This window comes from Lepidochelys kempii, chromosome 5, assembly GCF_965140265.1.
Source record: "Lepidochelys kempii isolate rLepKem1 chromosome 5, rLepKem1.hap2, whole genome shotgun sequence".
Classification (NCBI taxonomy): Eukaryota; Metazoa; Chordata; order Testudines; family Cheloniidae; genus Lepidochelys; species Lepidochelys kempii.
Genome location: NC_133260.1, coordinates 3270724 through 3294572, shown reverse-complemented (window position 1 = coordinate 3294572; position 23849 = coordinate 3270724). Strand labels below are relative to the sequence as shown.

Sequence of the window (23849 nt, the reverse complement as noted above, 5' to 3'; positions counted from 1 at the left end):
TGCCAGCAGCACAAGGAAGGAGGCAGGGGATACAGGGGAAGTGTTGAAAGCTCTGAAGTGTGGAGTCCTGTCCCCACTCCTCTGGCCCCAGGGCAGAACGGATCAGCTGCTTGTTTTCTCTGCAATGAGTCGGTTTTGTTCATGGACCACAGAAGTGCTGAGCACGAGCAAACAGGGTAGCTGCCTGTGTTGCCACTTTCAGCAGAGAGAGGCGTGCAAAGGTGCGTGTAAAGCAGCTGTGGCCTTTGGACGCCTGGCCAGGTGCCAAGACCACCTTTGCCTTAGCCTAGAAAACATCCCCCCAGAGGGACAGTGCTGGGCAAAGTTTGGGCAGGAGGGGACTGACCGTGTGTCCCAAACCTTTTACCTTCCAGTGTTACAAGGCCATAGGGATGGTGTGTGACACTGGGGTGACCGCGGCTGGGATCCTATGCCCAGGTCTGGTCCACAATTCCAGAAGGATGTTGATAAATTGGAGAGGGCTCAGAGAAGAGCCACGAGAATGATCAAAGGATTAGAAAACCTGCCTTAGAGTGAGAGACCCACAGAGCTCAGTCTACTGAATTTAACAAAGAGAAGGTTAAGGGGTGACTTGATCTCAGTCTACAAGTACCGACCTGGAGCACAAATACTTAATCATGGGCTCTTCGGTCTAGCAGAGGAAGGTCTAACATGATCCACTAGCTGTCAATTGAAGCTAGATAAATTCAGATTGGAAATAAGGGGTAAATTTTTAATTGGGAGATTAATTGTTCCGATGGTTAATTTACCAAGGGTCATGCTGGATTCTCCATCACTGACAATTTTTAACTCAAGACTGGCTGTTTCTCTTAAAGATCCGCTCTGGGAATTATTTTGGAGGCGTTCTCTGGCCCCTCTGGTCTGGCCAGGAGGTCAAACGAGATGATCACAATGGTCTCTTCTGGCCTTGGAATCTGTGACTATGAAAAGGTCCAACGGCAGTACTGCAAGTTCCACCCTCACAGTCACCTGCCAACCGTCGTCATCTGGGGGGAATTTTAGTGCCTGAGCCGTTCTTTTTAGGTGACAGATCTGAGGAACTGTCCCAGACTCAGGCGTCGTTAGAGGAGGTTTTGGAACAAATCGATAAACTAAACGGTAATAAGTCCCCAGGACCAGAGGGGATCACCCAGGGGTTCTGAAGAAATCCAAATATGAAATTGAAGAGCTACTAACTGTCGTCTGTAACCTATCCCTTAAATCAGCTTCTGTACCCAATGACTGGAGGATCGCTAATGTGATGCCAATTCTTTAAAAAGGCTCCAGAGGTGATCCCGGCAATTACAGGCTGGTAAGCCTGACTCCAGTACCAGGAAAACTGGTTGAAACTATAGTAAAGAACAGAATTGTCAGACACAGAAATGAACCTAATTTGTTGGGGAAATTCTGTAAAGGGAAATCATGTCTCACCAATCTACTAGAATTCTTTGAGGGGGTCAACAAGCATGTGGACAAGGGGGATCCAGTGTACTTAGATTTTCAGAAAGCCTGTGACAAGGTCCCTCACCAAAGGCTCTTAAGCAAAGTAAGCTGTCATGGGATAAGAGGGAAGGTTCTCTCATGGATCAATAACTGGCTAAAAGACAGGAAACAAAGGGTAGGAATAAAGGGTCAGTTTTCAGAATGGAGAGAGGTAATTGTGGTGTCCCCCAGGGGTCTGTACTGGGACCTGTGCTGTTCAACATATTCATCAGCGATCTGGAAAAAGGTCTAAACAGTGAACTGGCAGAGTTTGCAGATGATACAAAATTACTCAAGATAGCCAAGTCCCAAGCAGACTGTGAGGAGTCACAAAGGGATCTCACAAAACTGGGTGACTGGGCAACAAAATGGCAAATGAAATTCAATGTTGATAAATGCAAAGTAATGCACATTGGAAACCATAACTCAACTATGCATACAAAATGATGGGGTCTAAATTAGCTATTGCCATGCAAGAAAGAGATCTTGGAGCCATTGTGGGTAGTTCTCTGAAATCATACATTCAATATGCAGCGGCCGTCAAAAAAAGCAAACAGAATCTTAGGAACTATTAGGAAAGGGGTAAATAATAAGACAGAAAATATCATAATGCCTCGATATAAATCCATAGTACACCCACACCTTGAATCCGGTCACTCCATCTCAAAAAGATATATTGGAATTGGAAAAGATACAGAGAAGAGCAACAAAAATGATTAGGGGTATGGAACAGCTTCCATATGAGGAGAGATTAAAGAGACTGGGGCTGGAACTTTTCATCTTGGAAAAGAGATGGCTAAGAGGGGATATAATAGAAGTCTATAAAATCATGACTGGTGTGGAGAAAGTGAATAAGGAAGTGTTATTTATTCCTTCTCATAACACAAGAACCAGGGGATACCCAATGAAATTAATAAGCAGCAGTTTTAAAACCAACAAAAGGAAGTATTTCTTCACACAACACACAATCAACCTGTGGAATTCCTTGCCAGGGGATGTTGCGAAGGCCAAAAGTATAACTTGTTTGAAGAAAGAATTAGATAAATTAATGGAGGATAGGTCTACCAACAGCTCTTAGCCAAGAGGGTCAAGAGATGCGACCGCGTGTTCTGGGTGTTCCTGTGCATCTGACTACCAGAAGCTGGGAGTGGCTGACAGGGGATGGATCACTCGACGATTCCCTGTTCTGTTCATTCCCTCTGCAGCACCTGGCCTTGGCCACTGTCGGCAGGCTGATACTGGGCTGAATGGACCTTTGGTCTGACCCAGTCTGGCCGGTTGTATGTTCTTAGTGCAGACGAGAGCTGTTATGCGCCCTCCTGTAAACAGTCATCTGCGGATGTGGCCAGCACTGAGACTCCCCCCACTCCTGAGCCACCTCACGGTGGGGGGCAGCAGCCAATAAAAAAAACCCTGTAACAAGCCCACAACCACCTGGAACTTCATGGGGGTCACTGACCTGCGCCTGCCCCCGATATTCACACAGTAGGAATAGAGCTCAGCTCCGTCTGCGCCAAGTGCACTGGTCTCCTCTATCTTTTGTGCCAAAGGTGAGTGGATCATCCTTAGCTGTGAGCAGTATAGGGCCTATGACCACAGCTGTGCAGTTCTCATTCTGTCCCATGTGGGCGGTGGTAACATCTGCACCAGCCAGCTCCTTGCAGCCCCAAGTCTGAAAGTCAGAATAAAAGCTGCCCACGGGAAGGGGAACAGGGATCGTCGTAGGATGGGTTCTTGCTGAAGTCTGTCAAGTCTATGTTAGAAGGAGGTGACAATTCACATCATCGAATCAAATTCTCTCTCTCTGAGATACGTACAGCACCCCCCGCAGGATCTGAGCCCCTCACGACCCCCTGTGAGGCAGGGCAGCGCTGTTCTCCCCATGAGGCACTGGGGCCCAGGCTCTCACAGGTGTGCACTGAAATCAGTGGGGTTAGGAGCATAAAGACCTTGGAGGGTCTTGCTCTCAGTCACCAGCCCATGGTCACACAGGAAGTCAGCGGCAGAGCTGAGATTTCCACCTGCATCTCTGGAGTCCTAGGTTAGTGCCCCAACCGCGGGTCTGTCCCTGCCTGCACGGCTAATGAACAGCTCCCCGGCCCTGTGGTATTAACGCCAGTGAGGGTGAACCCTGGAGACTCCCCTTTGCTTTTCACTGCTCATGTTCCTTCCCCACCTTTGCATCTCTCAGGCCAGGCAACCAGAAGGGCTCCGCGGTCTCTCTGTGCGTTGCCCGGCTCAGTTTCTGTTAGTGCTGCTTGTGGGTCTGGTCAGAGACGGGGCATTGGGCTGGATGAGGCCCAGCCTGCCATGCCCTTTGCTCCTACTTCTCCTGGATGTGGGACAGAAAGAGCCCACGCCGGGTCCCTGTGACTGCACTAAATGTAAGCGAAGCCGCACCGCTCGGTGGTGTGACCGGTCCCCGCCCCGGCACTTTGCAGCCACCGGTTAGGCCAGCCCAGAGAATTCCCCCGGCCCTTTCAGGAGCGTTATTAACAGCTGCCACTGGCTGCTCATCTCAGGCTGGATCCTGCCCGCCACGTATGCCCGGGACGTCCGTGGTACAGGATCCTTAGCCAAAGGAGAGGTTTTCGCTCCATTCTGGAAGCTCCTTCCCCCGCTCTCCAAAGCCCGGCCGAGTTTCCCAGCCTGTGTGTCCTAGGGACCCTGACCGGCCAGACAGCGTGAGGGGATGAGAGTGAGGAGTTAATTGGAGCTGTGCCGACGGCTGCCTGGCACAGCTCCAGCTGGCTGCGTGCCCACTCCCCGGGGCCGCCTGGAGCAGCGGCTGCGCTTGGCTGCCTCGGAAGCGGAGCTAATGAGATGTGTTTAGTTAACAAGGGGGGTGCGTGAGAATCTCAGCACCGAGCGCTCAGGGATCAGATTCACCCGTGACGCCGGCCAAGAGCGGCTGGATTATTGGAGCCCAGGGAGCTAACCCGCTTGCCTGGCGGCGGGTGAAAAGGGCAGGCAGCGGCCAAGCGCAGGGAGGCAGGGCCTGACAGTGTCAGAGCTCCTGGGGCTTTCCCTTCACCAGCATGGGAAGCCTCACCGAGATGAGAAGCCGGGGGTCAGAGGTGCCTGGCGCAGGTGCCTGGCGGTGGCTGCGTGTCCCCCTGTCCCCTGCACGGTTGCTCCTCTCTCCCCTTGGCAGCTGCAGGCTCCTCATAGGCAAAGCATGGCGGGTGAGCAATGGCTCCAGTGGGGGGGTCCCGGGGTGAGAAGGAGCCAAACAATCCTCCCCTGAGCTGGGGGCCCCCTTCCCAGCTCGCTGTATGCCAGAACCTCCTTCATGCCCCACCCACCCTATAGCCAGGAATGCAGGGTCTGTGCTGGAGGACGTTGGCCCACCCTGGATGGTGCAGAGAAAGGGGACCTGGCACTGCACATAGTGAGGGGGGGGGGGTGGCACCCGGGGAACAGCTGGGAATGAGCCGGGCCTGGGACCTGGGGGCATCTGCGTATCTCCCCAGTTCAGGTTCCCAGGGGCTGTGCTCTGAAGGACTCCCTGCATGTGACACCCCCCAGCAACAGGTGCCTTTGCTTGCTGGGGTCCTCGGCTCTCAGGAGCACTGCGTAATGGCTGTTCCGCTCATTACTCCAGGGAACCCTCCTGCACCTCCATCCTGGGGGGAACCACGCCAGCAGCCAGCCCCCTGCGCAGCTGTGGGGAGGCCCTTTGTCTCCCGGAACTGGGATAACAGAGGTTGATATATTTCAGAGTAGCAGCCGTGTTAGTCTGTATTCACGAAAAGGAGGACTTGTGGCACCTTCGAGACAAACACATTTATTCTTGCATCCGATGCAGTGAGCTGTAGCTCACGAAAGCTCGTGCTCAAATAAATGTGTTAGTCTCGAAGGTGCCACGAGTCCTCCTGTTCTTTTTAGGGGTTGATATAGTTTGGAGCCAGCAAACAGGGGCAGCAAACGGGAGTCTTGCGAGGGGTTCTGAGAGGGAGTGTGGGAGCAGATACAGCTAACCCCCCCACCCCCCGAAATAACCCTGCCAGAGTAAAGCTAATGCAGGCAGACGTCCAGGTTATTGCACTGAATTCAGCCTGTAGGATTACCTGCCTTGTGGGCAGGTCGGTGGCATGTGTGCGCATTCGGTGCAAGCAACTCACAGCCCGCAGAGACCGTGTACGGGCTTTGGAGACCAGAGTGGCTGAGCTGGAGGAGCTGAGGGAGACAGAGAGGTACAGAGAGGAGACTTTCTGGGACACAGCAAAGCCGTCTCCCTCCTCGCCACACACATACTTGACAGCCTCTGTGCGGTTGTGGAGAGGAAAGTCTCGGGGAAGGAGAACACCCAGCTGGAACAGAGGGAAATGATCCCATAGTTGGGACCCTCCTTCCAGACGATAACCTCTCGCCCTGAGGCCACCCCTCCGGAAGAGCCAGGTAATAGTAAGGGGTGGGAGGGAGGGGATCATTAGAGACATAGATAGCTGGGTTTGCGATGACCGGGAGAGAACCGCATGGTGACTTGCCTGCCTGGTGCGAAGGTTGCGGATCTCTCGAGACCTCTAGACAGGCTCATGTGCAGTGCTGGGGAGGAGCCGGTGGTCGTGGTTCATGTAGGTACCATGTAGGACACAGGGAAGGATGGGAGAGAGGGAAGGACACAGGGAAGGATAGGAGAGAGGGAAGGACACAGGGAAGGATGGGAGAGAGGGCAGGACATAGGGAAGGATAGTAGAGAGGGAAGGACATAGGGAAGGATAGGAAAGAGGTCCTGGAGGCCACATTTAGGCTGCTGGGTAAGAGATTAAAGTCCAGGACCCCCATGGTAGCATTCTCTGACATGCTTCCAGTCCCATGCTCAGGGCCAGTTAGACAGGCAGAACTGCAGAGTCTCAATGCATGGATGAGACGATGGTGTAGGGGTTTAGATTTATTAGGAACTGGGGAAACTTTTGGGAAAGGGGGAGCCTGTCCAGGAAGGATGGGCTCCACCTAAACCGAAATGGAACCAGATTGCTGGCATGTCAAATTAAAAAGGTCATTGAGAACTTTTTAAACTAAGGGCTGGGAAAAGCCGACAGGCCTGGAGGAACACATTCTCTGTCTCCTGGTAAGGAGGAGAGGATAGAAGTTGATAACATACAGGTAGGAACTGAAGAAAAACAGTCAGTTGAAGAGAGCCCCATTCAAGTACATCACAGGAAGGCAGACAACTAAATATTGACAGAAGTTGTAAGTGCTTGTACACAAATGCAAGAAGTCTAAGTAGTTAGATGGGTGAACTTCAGCGCCTGGTATTAAAGGATGATATTGATATAGCAGGCATCACAGAAACGTGATAATCAATGGGACACGATAATACCAGAGTACAAAATCGGTAGAAATGACAAAGTCGGTCACGCTGGTGGGCGAGTGCAACTCGATGTGAAAGAAAGCAGAGTCAAAGAGAGTAAAAATCTTAAATGAAGAAAACTGTACCACAGAATCTCTGTGGATAGAAATTCCACCCTGGAATAATAAGAATATAGCGGTAGGGATATATTACCGATCACCTGACCAGCATGATGACAGTGACTGTGAAATGCTCAGGGACATGAGAGGGGCTAGAAAAATAGAAAACACCAGAATAATGGGGGATTTCAACAATCCCCATATTCACTGGGTACATGTCACCTCAGGATGGGATGTAGAGCTGGGCGGTCAGATATCCCAATATTATTGGAACTGTCCTGATATTAGGGGCTTTGTCTTATATAGGCAACCTATTCCCCCCATCCCGATTTTTCACACTTGCTATCTGTTCTCCCTATACCGAGATAAAACAGTACATTGGGGAAGAGTCAACACAGCTTCTGTAAAGGGAAATCATGCCTCACCAATCTGTTAGAATTTTTTGAGGGGCTCAACAAGCATGTGGACAAGGGGGATCCAGTTGATATAGTGTCTCTTGGACTTTCAGAAAGCCTTTGGCAAAGGCTCTTAGGAAAAGGAAACTGTCATGGAATAAGAGGAAAGGTCCTCTCCTGGATTAGTAACTGGTTAAAAGACAGGAAACAAAAGGTAGGAATAAATGGTCAGTTTTCAGAATGGAAAGAGGTAGATCGTGGTGTCCCCCAGGGGTCTGTACTGGGACCAGTCCTATTCAACATATTCATAAATGATCTGAAAAAGGGGTAAACAGTGAGGTGCAAAATCTGTTGATGCTACAAATTTACTCAAGATAGCTAAGTCCAAAGCAGACTGTGAGGAGTTACAAAGGGGTCTCACAAAACTGGGTGACTGGGCAACACAATGGCAGATGAAATTCTATGTTGATAAAAGCAAAGTAATGTACATTGGAAAACGTAATCCCAACTCTACATATAAAATGACAGGGTCTAAATTAGCTGTTACCACTCAAGAAAGATCTCGGAGTCATTGTGAATAGTTCTCTGAAAACATCCACTCAATGTGCAGCGGCCGTCAAAAAAGCGAACAGAATGTTAGGAACAATTGCAGAGAGAAGGTGGGTGAGATAATATGTTTTATTGGGCAAGCTTAGTGAGAGAGAAGCTTAGTGACAGAGACAAGCTTTCAAGCTGCACAGAGCTCTTGGAAACATAATCAGTGTCACAGCTCAACCTAAGGTGGAACAGATTGTTTAGCATACGTAGTTAACACAAATTTCAAGGGACCATTCAAGGTGCAGTGGCCCATTTAATATCATCCAGTCACAGGGAGGAAAGGAAGTGTGTCGGGGGGAAGCAGCTGGGGCGGGGAGTTGTTGGTGGGTTATAGATTGTTAGAATAAGCCATAAATCCAGGGTCTCTGTTCAGTCCATGATTTTTAGTGTCTAGCCAAGTGATGAATTTAAGCTCCCAGGCTTGTCTTTTGGAAATGTTCTGCAGGTTTCCTTTGAGGATGAGGGCTGAGAGATCAGCTAGGGAGTGATCGCTTTGGGAAAAGTGTTCACCCGCAAGTGATATGGCGTTCTTGTCCTTTGTCGTTGTTCTGTGTGAGTTCATTTGCGAGTGCCATGATTGTCTCATTTCACCCACCTAGTTGCTCTTGGGACATTTAATGCACTGGATGAGGTACACCACATGTTGTGGTAGGCGTGTGTAGGATCCATGAATCTTAAAAGGTGTGTTGGGGGGGGAATTGATCATTGTAGCAGTGGCGATATGGCTGCAGGTTTTGCATCTGTTCTGGCAAGGTCTGGTGCTGCTTTGAGTTGGTGTGAGCTGGTCTGTGGGGAGCTTGCTTCTGATGATAAGTTTGGAGAGGTTGGGGGGTTGCTTGAAAGTCGAACGAGGGGGTTCAGGAAAAATTTCTTTCAGGATGGGGTCCCCATCAAGTGTGGGCTGTCGTTGTTTGATGATACCCTGTATGGGTTCCAATATGGGGCAGTAGGTGACAGCTAGGGGTGTGCGGGCAGAGCGGGGTTTATTTCTGTATTGAAGCAGGTATTTGGGTGGCCTGTTCCATGATGTGATCTACTTCCCTGGTGGAGTGTCCTTGTTCAGCCAAGGCAGCTTTGAGGGCAAAAGTATAACAGGGTTCAAACAAGAACTAGAGAAGTTCCTGGAGGATAGGTCCATCAGTGGCTATTAGCCAAGGTAGTCAGGGACAATCCCATGCTCTGGGTGTCCCTAAACCACTGACTGCCAGAAGCTGGGACTGGACGGCAGGGGATGGATCACTCAATAATTGCCCTGTTCTGGTCATTCCCTCTGAAGCATCTGGCTCTGGCCACTGTCGGCAGACAGGATCCTGGGCTGGATGGACCTTTGGTCTGACCCAGTGTGGCCATTTTGATGTTCTAAAGATCACTGGGAGCTGGTCCATCTTTCCAGCTCTCCCAGTGCAGGCAAAGGAGGGGACCGGAGATGGATGCTGGATGTGGGGGCTGAACACTGCTCACCAGGTGCTGGGCCCCAAGGCTGCAGCCAGCACTTCGCTCTTCCATCCTGCTCACGGACAGGGTCATCAGTGCCTGCTGTGGACAGTCCCGGGTTAGGGGACCAGCAACAGGTCCCCGAGGCCCGGGGCTCCGCGTGGAGCAGAAAGGGCCATGACGGGCCAGGAGACCCTCCTGGCCCTGGGACTGGTTACAGCTGGGCCCCCAGCACTGTCCCACGGGGCCCCTCCTGCAGGAGCTTCCTGAGGCCCATTCGCAGCCTGAGCCCTGTAGGAGCTTGTGCCACAGGGGGGCGCTCTCCTTAGCGGGGAGGGATTGCTGCTGCACAGACAGGAGTCAGTCCTCACTTAGTACGACGACTGGAAGGAGCCCAGACACTGCAGTGACGGGTGCGGGGTAAGAACCTACAGAGAAGAGAACCGAGCAAAGGAATTTTGTTAGTGAATCTCGAGAGATCAGCCGTGCAACGCAACCGTGGCATCACGCCCAGGCACGTGGCTGTGGGGCAAACACACCCCAAGCACATGCAGAGCCCCGGACCTGGACGTACACCCCAGACATGCACAACCTCCCACCCAGAGAGACACCAGGTAAACTCCCACAGCCACACCCGCATCCCACAGCCCCTCCGTGAGGCGATCACCACAGGCAGCTGTGGGTCTAAGGAAGGGGACCACAGCCAGATTTGGGGCACGGAACGTCTTGCCCAGGGCTGTTTGACTGGGGGGAGCCAGGACTTTGAATATTCAGGAGGCTCCTGAGATCAGCCTCACTCAAGTCTGGTGGGGGCTGCAGAGGTCAAATACCATGGTGAGGCCAAAACCCAGATCCCCCGACCATGCCAGTTACAGGGGACTCTGCTGGCAGGAGAGGGCCTATGACACACAGTGAAGCAGCTCCGATGCTGTCCAGCAGAGGGCAGTGGTGTCTCTCTCACACACACACACACGCGCGCGCACACACACACTACCCAGTCCATTACAGCGCCCCCTGCAGGACGCGTGTGTTTGCCCAAGGGCTTGCTCGGTTCCTGCGATGCTGACCTGCCGTCTCTCTCTCCTGCCTGCAGCTCTACGAACTGGACGACGACCCCAAGCGGAAGGAGTTTCTGGACGACCTCTTTGGCTTCATGCAGAAGAGAGGTAAGGGCCGGCCGCGGGCTTTGGGGGTCCCTGGCCGGGAGCCCGGCTGCAGAGAGGCGTTACGGGGGGTGGGCTCGTGACTCACTCTCACACTGAGTGGTAACTTCTTTCCAATTCTCCGGACCCATCCTCGACCACTGTCCCTCTCGGTCAAATCGACAGCATGGGGCTGGTGGGAAGGGGACCCTTCATGCTATGGGGGAGGGCCTGTGGGAAGAAAGGGAAGCAGTGGACAAGGACAGGCAGGTGCCCCCTGGGTTGCTGGGCTGCCAGGCTCTGTTGGCTGGGGCCGGCTCTTGGGACATTACGGGACCGGGTTGATGTTGCTGGTTCTGGCTGCAGGCTCTCAGATCTGGGTTGGAGGCGTCCGCAGGACACGGGTCCATTTGCTGGCTCTGCTCCGAGGTTCTGGGGGGCAGAAGGAGCTGCTGCATTCCTGGGAAGGGCCCACGTGTTGTGTTGGAGCTGGGAAGGCCACAGGGACCTCGATCCTTTCGCTGGTTCCACCCTCGCGCCTGTGCTGGATAGAATGGTGTCCTGGCACAGAGGGGTTCTCGCCAGGGGCTATGAGGGGGCAAAGTTAGGGTTTCCTGGACTATGATGGACTGGGGTACTCTACAAGGTCAGGGTTCAGGGGCACCAGCAGGGCTGAGTGGGGAGCCCAGGGCTGGGCTAGCAGGAGGCTGCGGGTCGGGAGCGAGGGGCACCAGCGGAGCTGGGGGGGCTGCGGATCGGGAGCAAGGGGCACCGGCGGAGCTGGGGGGGCTGCGGGTCGGGAGCGAGGGGCACCGGCGGAGCTGGGGGGGCTGCGGGTCGGGAGCGAGGGGCACCGGCGGAGCTGGGGGGGCTGCGGGTCGGGAGCGAGGGGCACCGGCGGAGCTGTGCATGGGGAAGGAGCTCTGAGCCAGGCTCTACGCTGTGTCTTTGTGCCGGAGTGGCCGCGAAGGGCTGACGCAGGGGGGAGGCACAGCTGCACCGTATTGCCAGTCCTCAGCGGGTTCTGTTATCGGCACCGGGAGGGATGGGTAGGAAGCCCCAGCAATTGAGGTGATTCGATAAATGCTTTAACCTTTGACCCCCACCTCCCCCCAGCCAGCCCTGAAACAATTAAAAGGTTCCCCAGTGCTGGGGGGGAGGGGGCGCCGGGCCGGTATTAATTAGAGCCCTTTGCTGGCGGCTGGATTAATGAACATGCTGCTCGATATGGCCTAAACCCCAGGCAGAGGTTAATGTTGTGCTAATTAACAGGGGCTGGCAGGGAGAAGGGGCTGCTGCTGCCTGGCACCCAGAGCCCCCCCCATGCTGGGGGCGCCGCCTGGCTGCTGGTCGGCTGTCGGTGTCCCTAAAGGGGGCCCCAAATACCCCTCGCCTTGTATGGCTCCATGCTGGGGAGGGTGCTCTGATCCCTCCCCACCCCCCGCCTTGCCCAGCCAGCCCCTCACTGGCCTCCCTCCACGGCCCATTCAGAGGTTGGGCTCTGCCCGATGGCCAGTGAGGGGCCGGGTTAGTGCGAATGGTCTGTGGCTGGTGTGGGGCAGGAAATAGGCTTCTGGGCTGAGACCCGGCCAACTTGTGTCACACAGTGGCCACTGGGTCGAGAAGGTGCGGGCTGGGGTGAGCCTGGGAGCACTGCTGCCCTCTGCTGGAGAGAATGGGAACGGCGGGACTGCCTTTTCATAATCTCTCTGCCGCGGGCAGCCCAGGGCGATTCCCCATAGGGGTGGGCGTGTTTGGGGTGGGGGCCTGGCATCCCACAGCGTTGGCTGCAGTGCCAGGCATGTGGGGCACAGGCAGGCAGGGGGTGGGTGGGTGCGAGAAGGGGACTGGGTATTTCCGCCCCTTGGGCCGGCATGCCGGGCGACTCTGTTCTCCCGGGGCCGGTCCACCCGTGGCTGTGATTAACCCCTCGCACCCTGCACCCAGCTGCACAGGTACTGCCTGGCAAAGGCCCGAGGTCAGGACATGCCACCCGCTCCTGCTGGGCCTGCCTGCCGAGGGGCAGCCATGGGCTGAGCTGTTCCCATCCCCTCCCGTCAGGTCCTGCCCAGCAGCTGCTCTCCCCCGGGCTCGGCGGCTGTCACTGGAAACCAGCCCCTCCTCGCCTGCCCCCCAAGTCCTGGTGCTGACTCCTAATGCTGACCCCCGCCCCTCTCTGAGCGTGCTGAGGGCGCTGGTACATCTGGGGGGGCCGGGGCTGACGGTGGGGGTCACGGCATGGGGCAGAACGGAGGCTGGGGAGCTGGGGGAACGGACAGGGGGCAGGGATTCGCGTGGGCCCTGCCTCCGAGCCCTGGGCGCCCAGGAGACACAGCGCAGGAGACAAGATCCATGAGCTGCTGCGTGGGGCTCATTATCTCTCTCTCCAGAGCTAATTAACTCCATCTCCATTTGGACCGGCTGACATACGGGCGCTAATTAACCACCAGCCTCTCTTTGTGCACAGCTGATTGGGGCTTTTGTGCCGCTCCTGAAATCGAGCCGGGGGATCGAATCCCCCGGGGGCTGCTCCCCGGGGCCGGCCCGGTCGATGGCTATAAATCCACAGCGGGTGGCAGCTCCCGAGCCAGCCGGCCCCACGATAGCATTGATCCCGGCAGAGGGACAAATAACTCTGCTCCCTGCCGCCCTCCGTGCGTCCCTCCCGGCCGGCATGCATTTATCTGCCCATCCGGCCACGGTCGCTAACCTCTGCCAACCATCTCTGTCTCCATTAGAGCCCCACCCAGGGGCAGCGCCTGAGGCCCCTGGGCGGCTCCTTGGAGAAGTGAGTCTGGGATCCGAGCCCGATTCCCACCAGAAATGTAATGCTGCGCTCCTTGTCCTAACTTGCCATGCAGCGTTGCTGTGCACCGTTAAGCAGCAGCCGCGTTCCACCCCAGAGCTGGCTGCATGTCAGCCTCCAGGGAGGCCGTCGGCAAAGGGCGCCGGAGCCAACGATTTTATGGTTGTTCCCCAGTGACTTCCCGTGGGCTCCAGAGCCCCGTAGGCCGGGAGGGGCTGCGCCAGGTGATCCCTGCATGGGACATCGACTGCTCGCTGATTAGGCTGCGAGGGGGCTGGAATGGAGCCAGAAAATATTTCAAGCAGCCCCCCCCCAACACGATAACACCCCAGCGTGTGCGGCCTGGCCCCCCACAATAATCCCCCAGCATGTGCAGACCGGCCCCCCACAATAACCCCCCAGCGTGTGTGGCCCGCCCCCCCCCCACGATAACCCCCCAGCGTGTGCGGCCCAGCCCCCTATGATAACCACCCAGCGTATGCGGCCTGGCCCCCTGCACGATAACATCCTAGCATGTGCGGCCTGGCCCCCCCCATGATAACCCCCCAGCATGTGCGGCCTGGCCCCCCCCATGATAACCCCCCAGCGTGTAAGGAACTGGACTTCATTGTCAAGCTTGTAAGGAGGTGCTAGACCCGGGTATTGGCCACAGGATTTCTTAAATGGCACAAAATGGCGTTTGCTGGCCCCGTTCCCGGGGAGGGGTGTGAGGGCACCCTGCCCCTCCGGGAGAGCCCGCTTTCCGGGGACGCTGCTCAGCAATCCCAGCTGTTGGCAGGGTCTGTCCGGCCCCCTCCAGCCCCCCAGCTGTAGTCAGCCACGGGCGCAGACTCGGAATAACGAGGAGAAAAGCGAGTCCCTGCTCAGGGCACCCCCAGCAAACCTGCAAGTCCAGAACTGAGCCGGAGTCCCCCTGGCTAGAGCCAGGGTAATCCTCAGGGTTTGCAGGTCTGCTCTCCCCGCCGTCCCCCAGCCCTGAGCAGTCCCCCACGGAGCGCTGATTTCCAGGTCCTATCGCCCTCGAGGGCTGCGTCCACTGCAGCCGGGCAGGCGACACCCAGGGCACTAAAATCGGCAGCAGCGTGGGCTAGTGGCCGGAATGCGAACCCCCCCGGCTGCGTCCTCCCGCTGCTGCCGAGACGTACCCTGCATGGGACTCGTCAAGCCGCGGAGGGCACCAGTGCGTGGGCCCGGATTACGGGTGACATGGCTGCATTTGTAGGGCCCTATCCCCGCTCGCTGCTGCGCAGACGGTGAGCGTCCCTGTCCCTGTCCCTGTCCCTGTCCCTGTCCCTGCACAGACCGGGGCCCCGCTGCACACGGCACTGCACACAGCCAGGCCCTGCCTCCTAGCTTTCGCCCACGTGTTCTTCTTTACGGGTATTATAGCCCTGTGAATCCCGGTGCGCCGAGACTGCCCGGCCTGCAGACTGGGATTTACAGATCTAAGCAGATGAGATGGGCAAAGGGTGGGAGGGAAACAGAAGCCCTGGGTCGAGGAGGGACTGGCCCAAAGACTCGCCCAGCCCGCGAGCAGAACCCAGGTGTCCTGACGCCCAGTCCAGTGCCCTATTCACTGGGCCGCGCTGCCCCTAATAGGGGAGAGGTGGAGGGGCTGGAAATGGAAAGGGGCTAGATCGCACGCCCTGGTTCTCATGGGTGACTTTAATTTTCCTGATATCTGCTGGGAGAGCAATACAGCGGTGCATACACAATCCAGGAAGTTTTTGGAAAGCGTAGGGGACAATTTCCTGGTGCAAGTGCTGGAGCTTTTCTTGACCTGCTGCTCACAAACCGGGTAGAATTAGTGGGGGAAGCAAAAGTGGATGGGAATCTGGGAGGCAGTGACCATGAGTTGGTTGAGTTCAGGATCCTGATGCAGGGAAGAAAGGTAAGCAGCAGGATACGGACCCTGGACTTCAGGAAAGCAGACTTCGATTCCCTCAGGGAACAGATGGGTAGGATCCCCTGGGGGACTAACATGAAGGGGAAAGGAGTCCAGGAGAGCTGGCTGTATTTCAAGGAATCCCTGTTGAGGTTACAGGGACAAACCATCCCGATGAGTTGAAAGAATAGTAAATATGGCAGGCGACCAGCTTGGCTTAGCGGTGAAATCCTAGCGGATCTTAAACATAAAAAAGAAGCTTACAAGAAGTGGAAGGTTGGACATATGACCAGGGAAGAGTATAAAAATATTGCTCGGGCATGTAGGAATGATATCAGGAGGGCCAAATCGCACCTGGAGCTGCAGCTAGCGAGAGGTGTCAAGAGTAACAAGAAGGGTTTCTTCAGGTATGTTGGCAACAAGAAGAAAGCCAAGGAAAGTGTGGGCCCCTTAATGAATGAGGGAGGCAACCTAGTGACAGAGGATGTGGAAAAAGCTAATGTTCTCAATGCTTTTTTTGCCTGTGTTTTCAATAACAAGGTCAGCTCCCAGACTGCTGCACTGGGCATCACAAAATGGGGAAGAGATGGCCAGCCCTCTGTGGAGATAGAGGTGGTTAGGGACTATTTAGAAAAGCTGGACGTGCACAAGTCCATGGGGCCGGACGAGTTGCATCCGAGAGTGCTGAAGGAATTGGCGGCTGTGATTGCAGAGCCATTGGCCATTATCTTTGAAAACTCGTGGCGAACCGGGGAAGTCCCGGATGACTGGAAAAAGGCTAATGTAGTGCCCATCTTTAAAAAAGGGAAGAAGGAGGATCCTGGGAACTACAGGCCAGTCAGCCTCACCTCAGTCCCTGGAAAAATCATGGAGCAGGTACTCAAAGAATCAATTCTGAAGCACTTGCATGAGAGGAAAGTGATCAGGAACAGCCAGCATGGATTCACCAAGGGAAGGTCATGCCTGACTAATCTAATCGCCTTTTATGATGAGATAACTGGTTCTGTGGATGAAGGGAAAGCAGTGGATGTATTGTTTCTTGACTTTAGCAAAGCTTTTGACACGGTCTCCCATAGTATTCTTGTCAGCAAGTTAAGGAAGTATGGGCTGGATGAATGCACTATAAGGTGGGTAGAAAGCTGGCTAGATTGTCGGGCTCAACGGGTAGTGATCAATGGCTCCATGTCTAGTTGGCAGCCGGTATCAAGTGGAGTGCCCCAAGGGTCGGTCCTGGGGCCGGTTTTATTCAATATCTTCATAAATGATCTGGAGGATGGTGTGGATTGCACTCTCAGCAAATTTGCGGATGATACTAAACTGGGAGTAGAGGTAGATACGCTGGAGGGCAGGGATAGGATACAGAGGGACCTAGACAAATTGGAGGATTGGGCCAAAAGAAATCTGATGAGGTTCAATAAGGATAAGTGCAGGGTCCTGCACTTAGGACGGAAGAACCCAATGCACAGCTACAGACTAGGGACCGAACGGCTAGGCAGCAGTTCTGCGGAAAAGGACCTAGGGGTGACAGTGGACGAGAAGCTGGATATGAGTCAGCAGTGTGCCCTTGTTGCCAAGAAGGCCAATGGCATTTTGGGATGTATAAGTAGGGGCATAGCGAGCTGATCGAGGGACGTGATCGTTCCCCTCTATTCGACATTGGTGAGGCCTCATCTGGAGTACTGTGTCCAGTTTTGGGCCCCACACTACAAGAAGGATGTGGATAAATTGGAGAGAGTCCAGCGAAGGGCAACAAAAATGATTAGGGATCTGGAACACATGACTTATGAGGAGAGGCTGAGGGAGCTGGGATTGTTTAGTCTACAGAAGAGAAGAATGAGGGGGGATTTGATAGCTGCTTTCAACTACCTGAGAGGTGGTTCCAAAGAGGATGGTTCTAGACTATTCTCAGTGGTAGAAGAGGACAGGACAAGGAGTAATGGTCTCAAGTTGCAGTGGGGGAGGTTTAGGTTGGATATTAGGAAAAACTTTTTCACTAGGAGGGTGGTGAAACACTGGAATGTGTTACCTAGGGAGGTGGTAGAATCTCCTTCCTTAGAAGTTTTTAAGGTCAGGCTTGACAAAGCCCTGGCTGGGATGATTTAATTGGGGATTGGTCCTGCTTTGAGCAGGTGGTTGGACTAGATGACCTCCTGAGGTCCCTTCCAACCCTGATATTCTATGATTCTATGTTTTCTGTCTGTGTTACGCACACACGGAAAGCCCCCCAGCCTTTCCCCGGGGAGCCCGTAAACAAACTGGTGGTGTTTATGTAGGACCTACCCCCAGCGTTTCCAGCTGCCTGTGCCATATGGTGCGTCAGCTTCTGGGAACGGCTCACCAAGAGCAGCAAACACCCCCAGGGCTGGGGGACACGCAGGGGGAAAGGCTCCACTCCATCGGCTAGGGGAAGGAAATGCAATTTCCAGGCCCTGGGAAGGTCTTGCCCACAATGGGAGGGTGAAGGCGAATGATTCCAGCCCTCCGCCGGGCTGTGGGTGCCGGCCCCATCCCTGGGTTTGGGAGTGGAGGGCCGGGGGCAGGAGTTTTGTGAGGCTTGGCTGTTTATTTCCTTCCTTTGTACCAACAATATTTACCTAGGCAGGGCAGGGCTGTGAAACCGGTTCTTCCTGATCCCTGGGGGACCCCCGGCCAGCCCCTGGGGGAGGGAGCAGGGCCGGCTGGCTGCCTGGGGCTGGGTGGGGAGTGCACAGGGCTCGGCAGGGTTGTGTTCCACTGTGTATGTTGTGCACACATGGTTGTAGTTGTGAGTGTGGTTGTGGAGGCGTAGTGATTGTATATGAGTGTGGTGTGTGTGTGCGTGAACGTGAGTGAGCACGTGTGTGTGTGCGTGGGGGGGGGCATGTGCACCTACCCAGCGGCTGCCACGCCCTTTCCAGCCCAAACTGCCCCGTTGTGTCCCACCAGCCCTGCGCTGCTGGGCCGGTCTCCAGCTGGCTGCACGGTGCCCCCTCCCCAGGACGCTGGCCGGACCGGGGAGTGGGGGGAGCTAACTCCCTTCATGGTCAATGCCCTGGGGCGGGGATGGGGTTGCTGATGCCCCACGTCGCACCGGGGTCGACTGCTGGTGATGATGTGCTCTTAGCAGAGGAGCCCGTTGGGGATGATCTGAGTGCCCAGCCCTTCCCCCCACCCTGCCCACGGGGCAGCTGGGACACCTGTCGCTGCACCCCCGACCCCTCCTCCTCTGATTGACCCCAGCCCCCCGGAGCAGGCGAGGAGCCTGGCCCCGGACCCAGAGGCAGGGATAGTCCCTGGCGCGGCTCCGGAGCTGCGAACCTCTTCACACTTGCTGCGAGAGTGACTCAGGAACAGCTCCGGGCTGCTCCGGGCTGGAGGAGAACTGAGGCGGGGGGGCATGCCATGGGTGTGAGAGCAGGAGGGCGGATTCCCTCTGCCTCCCACATCGGGGGGACCCTGAGTGGGTCCAGTGCCCAGGCCTGGTGCCCACATCCCTGCGGAGGGTGAATTATTGGCCAGGGCTCAGAGAAGAGCTCTGGGAGCGATCCGAGGGCCCCCCAGTGAGAGCCGCAAGAAGCTCTGTTGGGTTAGCATCCCGCAGAGCAGGGTCCAGCCGGGGGCAGGCTCGCCCCTCGGTCCCTGCATGGGGAGAAGAGCCTGATCCGAGGGGGCTCTTCCCTCTCGTGCTGGGGGTCTCAGCCCGTGGGGCGCGATGCACTGTTAAGGCTCCAGATGCGTCCAAGGGCAGGGGCTGGCTGGACTCGACATCCCTGCTGCGTGGGGTCGCGGTGCCGCTCGGATTCGGCCTAGCCGCCCTTCCCATGTGACGACGGGCCAAATCGGAGTGAGGGGCTCTGCAGGTTCACGCTGGCCCCATCTTCCAGCCACCTTGTCCTCTCCCCAACCCCTGCAGGAGAGGCCCCCCAATGTACCCTTCCCCCACAGCCAGGCAACTTCCCCTCTGTCATTCCATCCCTCCTAACCCCCAGTGCTCCAGATCTTCCCGCACTTCACTCCCCAGCCCCCTACTGTCTCCCAGCACCCCAAATCCCCCACCCCTTTACCGTCAGTCCTCTCTGGGGCCATGTGTGGGGACTGGGTGAATTATGGTCAGCTGCTGATGTACTGTCCCTTCCCCAGATCCCTCTGCCCCATATCATTCCCCCCAGGCCCCACTGCACCCCCACACCTCTCTGCCCCCCCAATTCCTTCCCCAGCCGCTCTGAACCTCCAATTCCTTCTTCACCAACACACCCAGGCCCCCCAATCTCCCCAAGCCAATCCCCACCCTTACCCTCTGCCCCCCCCGGGGGAGGTTTTATGAGTTTTGGGGGGCATCTCAGCTTGCTGCTCCCCTCTCCAGTTGCCGGTAGGGGGGCTCCCCAGCTGTTCGTATCTGGATGGAGCACTGGACTCAGCTCTGAGCCCCCACGCCGATTGGCCCCTTGTGGTGGGGGCACTGGGCCTGGGGATGTGGGCTCTGGCTCACGACAGGCCAGCAAGACGTACAAATGGGCCCTGAGCCCAGCCAGGTGGAGAACCAGTGTGCTAGCAGGCGGAGGCTGAACGAGAACCAGTGTCTGGCTGGAAACCGGCTCTAGAAATGTTCCCATTGGAAATAAGGTGCACATGAGTAACAAGGAAGGGAATCAGCCATTGGACCAACTCGCCCGGGGCCCAGCAGGATCTCCATCCCTTGGGGAATGGCCACAGTGTGTTAAACCGCCCGCGGCACCAAGTCTCAGAGCCCGGCTCAGCTCGGGCCGCGGGACTCTAATGCTGCCGGGGAGACGCCAGGGCTCGGGCTGGAGCCACTTCGGTCTGAGCCCGCACGTCTACACGGCAATGTTAGAGCCCCACAAGCCGAGGCGCCCTGCCCCCGTCTCAGTGCAGCGTGGACGGACCCTGGGCCTCTTTAAACCAAGACTGGTCGTGACTCTCGAAAACATCGGCTGTAGCGGGACCAGAAGCTGTTGGCCCAGTGGGGTGCGTGACGGGGTCGGGTCTCTGGCCGGCGCAGTGCGGCTCAGACTAGCTGCTGGGGGTCCCTGCTGGCTCAGATCCCCCCTGTCGCTGCCTGACGTCACCCTCCCAGTGGGCCACGTCGAGGCTCGGGGAAAACGGGGCCCCTACCTTTGGGTGCCTGACTCAGCAGCTCCAGGGGTCTCCGCTTGGGCTCCCCGACGGAGGCCCCCGAAACTAGGGAGGCTTTTGCAGGCATGCGCGGTGACCCCCACTTTGCACCGGTGTAAGTGACCAAGCAGGGAAACATCAACCCCCCCATGGGCACCTCCCCTCCCCCCAGCCCTCTGCACAGTCTGACGGAGGGCAGCACCTTCCCAGCTCGCCCTGGCCTCCTGCGCCCGTTCCTGCCCAATAGTGGCATTCTTCCCCGGATTCTCCTCCCCTTCCTGCCTACAGCCCGGCTTGCTCAGTCGGCCTTCCCATGCCGCTGCTGCCTCAGTTTCCCACCCCAAACCCTGCCCTCGGGGTGTTTTCTCAGCGACCCTCCCCATTCCAGGAGTCTGCTTTAGCCAGGAATGAAGCTCCTGCGGGGTCACCCCCTTAGGCAGGTCTCTCTATGTTCGGTCGACTTGCAGCCACTGCAGTAATTACTGCGGTGGTTCACGTCCACACTCCCCTCCTTGGTGCGCGTCCTCCCCCGGAGCACTTCCGCACACTGACGAGGGGCAGTGTGGGGGGCTAGGAGCCAGGCCTCTCATGCCCCTCCCCACCAGGAGCCCAGCTGCCCCCTGGCTTCTTGCCTCCCGGTAGCAGAGGGGAAGCCACCTGGAGCTTCTCACCTCCAGCGGGTAGATCTGCGCCCGGAGTCCAGTCAGCTGCTGTGCTCCTGGCGGGGAGCAGGGAACCGGGACCCTGCGGGGCAGCAGGGCTCCCAGCGGGGAGCCTGGACAGCAGCCCAAGCCAGGAGCCTGAACGGCAGCCCAGCTTGGAGTGGAGACCTGGCAGCAACCCAGCTGGGGAGCCAGGAGCCGGCTTCCTTGTCAATCTCATGGCTCTAGCAGTCCAGTCTGAATTTGTCTAGCTTCAACTTCCAGCCATAGGAGCATGTTATTAATATGTTTCCCTGCTAGATTGAAGAGCTAATTATCAAACTTCTGTTCCCCATGTAGGTACATAAAGACTGTGATAGGGTCACCCCGTAACCTTCCCTTTATTAAGCTAAATAAATTGAACCCCTTGAGATTATCACTGTAAGGCAGGTCTTCTAACCCTTTAATTGTTCTCATGGCTCTTCCCTGACCCCCCCTCCAATTTACCAACATCCTTCTGGAACTGTGGGCCCCAGACTTGGACCCAGGATCCCAGCAACGGCCGCACCAGTGCCAGGTACAGAGGGAAAATCACCTCCCTGCTCCCACTGGAGATCCCCTGGTGATGCCTCCCAGGGTTGTATTAACCCTTTTGATCACAGTGTTGCTCTGGGAGCTCATGTTCAGCTGATTGTCCACCATGACCCCCAAGTCTTCTTCAGAGTCCCTGCTTCCCAGGAGAGAGTCCCCATTCCTGTGACTATGGCCAATCCTCTGTTCCTAGATGTAAGAACTTACCTTTGGCTGTATTAAAATGCATACTGGTTGCTTGCACCCATCTTACCAAGCCAGCCAGACGGCTCTATATCAGTGACTTACCCTCTTCATTACTGACCACTCCCCCAAACTTTGTGTCATCTGCATATTTTATCAGTGATGATTTTATGTTTTCTTCCAGGTCACTGATAAAAATGTTAACTAGCGAAGGGCCAAGACCCGATCCCAACGGAATCAGCCCCGCTCAATGAGGCTTCGCCATTTACAATTACATTTTGAGACCTATCAGTTAGCCAGTTTTTAATCCATTTAGTGTGTGCCATTTTAGTTTTGTATTGTTCTAGTTTTTTAATCAAAATGACATATGGTACCAAGTCAAGCACTTTACAGGAAACAAAGAATATTAATTAACACTATTACCTCTATCAACCAAACTTGTAATCTCATCCAAAAAATTATGTCAAGTTAGTTTGACACGATCTATATCTATAAACCTATGTTGATTGGTATTAGTTATAATACTCGCCTATAATTCTTCATTAATTGAGTCATTTCTTTTAAAACCTGTAGATGCAAGTTATCCAGATCTGCTGATTTAAAAATGTCTAACTTTATTAGTTGCTATTTAACATCCTCCTGAGACACTGTTGGGATGAAAAGTATTTCATCATCTTCACCTTCATCATATGAATATATCATCGGGCTTTTCCCCAAATAGAGAACAGAACTACTTATTGGACACTTCTGCCTTTTCTGCATTATTATTGAGCAGTCTACCATTTCCAGCTAATAATGGATCAATACCATTACTAGGATTGCTTTTGTTCCTACTACATTTAAAAAACACCTTCTAATTGTCCTTAACTCCGGTGGCCACAGCATTTGCTTTGTGTTCTTTTGCTTCCCTTATCAATTTTCTACAGTTCCTAGCTTCTAATTTATATTCATTGCTTTTAACTTCCCCTTTTTTCTATTTATCTTATATGTACAGCTGCTTTCATTTCAGCTTTAAGTTGGAGTTTTGTTTTTGTTTTTAACCAATGCAGCCATCTTTCTTGATTGTGGTTTTTGGGCATCCTGTGAAATGTTCTTAAACAACCTCCAATTATCATTCACATGTTTCTGTTTAAATTCCTTCTCCCTGCTGATCTGGCTCATAATTGTTTTCAGCGTTGTGAAATTGGCCCTTTCAAGACACCAAGTATATATATATATTATATGTATACATATATCACTGGTCTGGACTTTGTTCTATTTACACATAACAAATGCAATCAAGTCATGATCATCTGCATCTAAGTGACCAGTAATTTTTAGTTCTATGATCACTTCCTCTTTATCTGTCTAGACGAGATCTACTACAGAATTCCCCCTGTTGGATGCGGCACTTTGGGAATCAGGGAATTTTCATCTATAATTTTTAGAGTTCCAAGAACACATTAGTACTGGCAGCCCGAGACCTCCAGCGTACGTTAAACTCGGGTTGAAATCTCCCCTGATAACGCAGCATGAACGCAGGTGACTTGTCTCCTGTATGTGCATGAAGCACCACATCTGCACACTGTATTCAAGGTGTGGGCGTACCATGGATTTATACAGAGGCAATATGAGACTTTCTGTCTCATTATCTCTCCCTTTCTTAATGATTCCCAACATTCTGTTCACTTTTTTTTTACTGCCGCTGCACATTGAGTCAATGTTTTCAGAGAACTATCCACAATGACTCCAAGATCGTTCTTGAGTGGTAACAGCTAATTTAGACCCCATCATTGTATATGAAGAGTTGGGATTATGGTTTCCAATGTGCATTACTTTGCATTTATCAGCATTGAATTTCATCGGCCATTTTGTTGCCCAGTCACCCAGTTTTGAGAGATCCTTTTGTTGCTCTTCGCAGTCTGCCTGGGACTTAACTATCTTGAGTAGTTTTGTATCAGCTGCAAATTTTGGCACCTCACTTTTTACCCTTTTTCTGGATCGTGTATGAATATGTTGAATAGGACTGGTCCCAGTACAGACCCTTGGGGAACACCACTATTTGCCTTATTTAAAGATCCGGGTACTTTTCCCAGGAGTTAACCTCAGCGTCTAATCCCAGTTCTAACTCCGGAGGTTGCCAGTTTGTGCCGCCCTAATTTGCTTCAGTTCTTCACTGTCCCCCAG

General features: G+C 54.5%; 1 protein-coding gene across 2 annotated transcripts in view; it reads left to right on the top strand.

The window, feature by feature from the left end:
* ARID3C (AT-rich interaction domain 3C) overlaps positions 1 to 23849 on the top strand; it is a 142320-nt gene that overhangs the window by 82861 nt on the left and 35610 nt on the right. For both annotated transcript variants that reach the window (XM_073343341.1, XM_073343340.1), the window contains exon 3: positions 10417 to 10489. In XM_073343341.1, coding sequence (XP_073199442.1) covers positions 10417 to 10489 — 73 coding nt within the window. The remainder of the gene's footprint in view (positions 1 to 10416; positions 10490 to 23849) is intronic.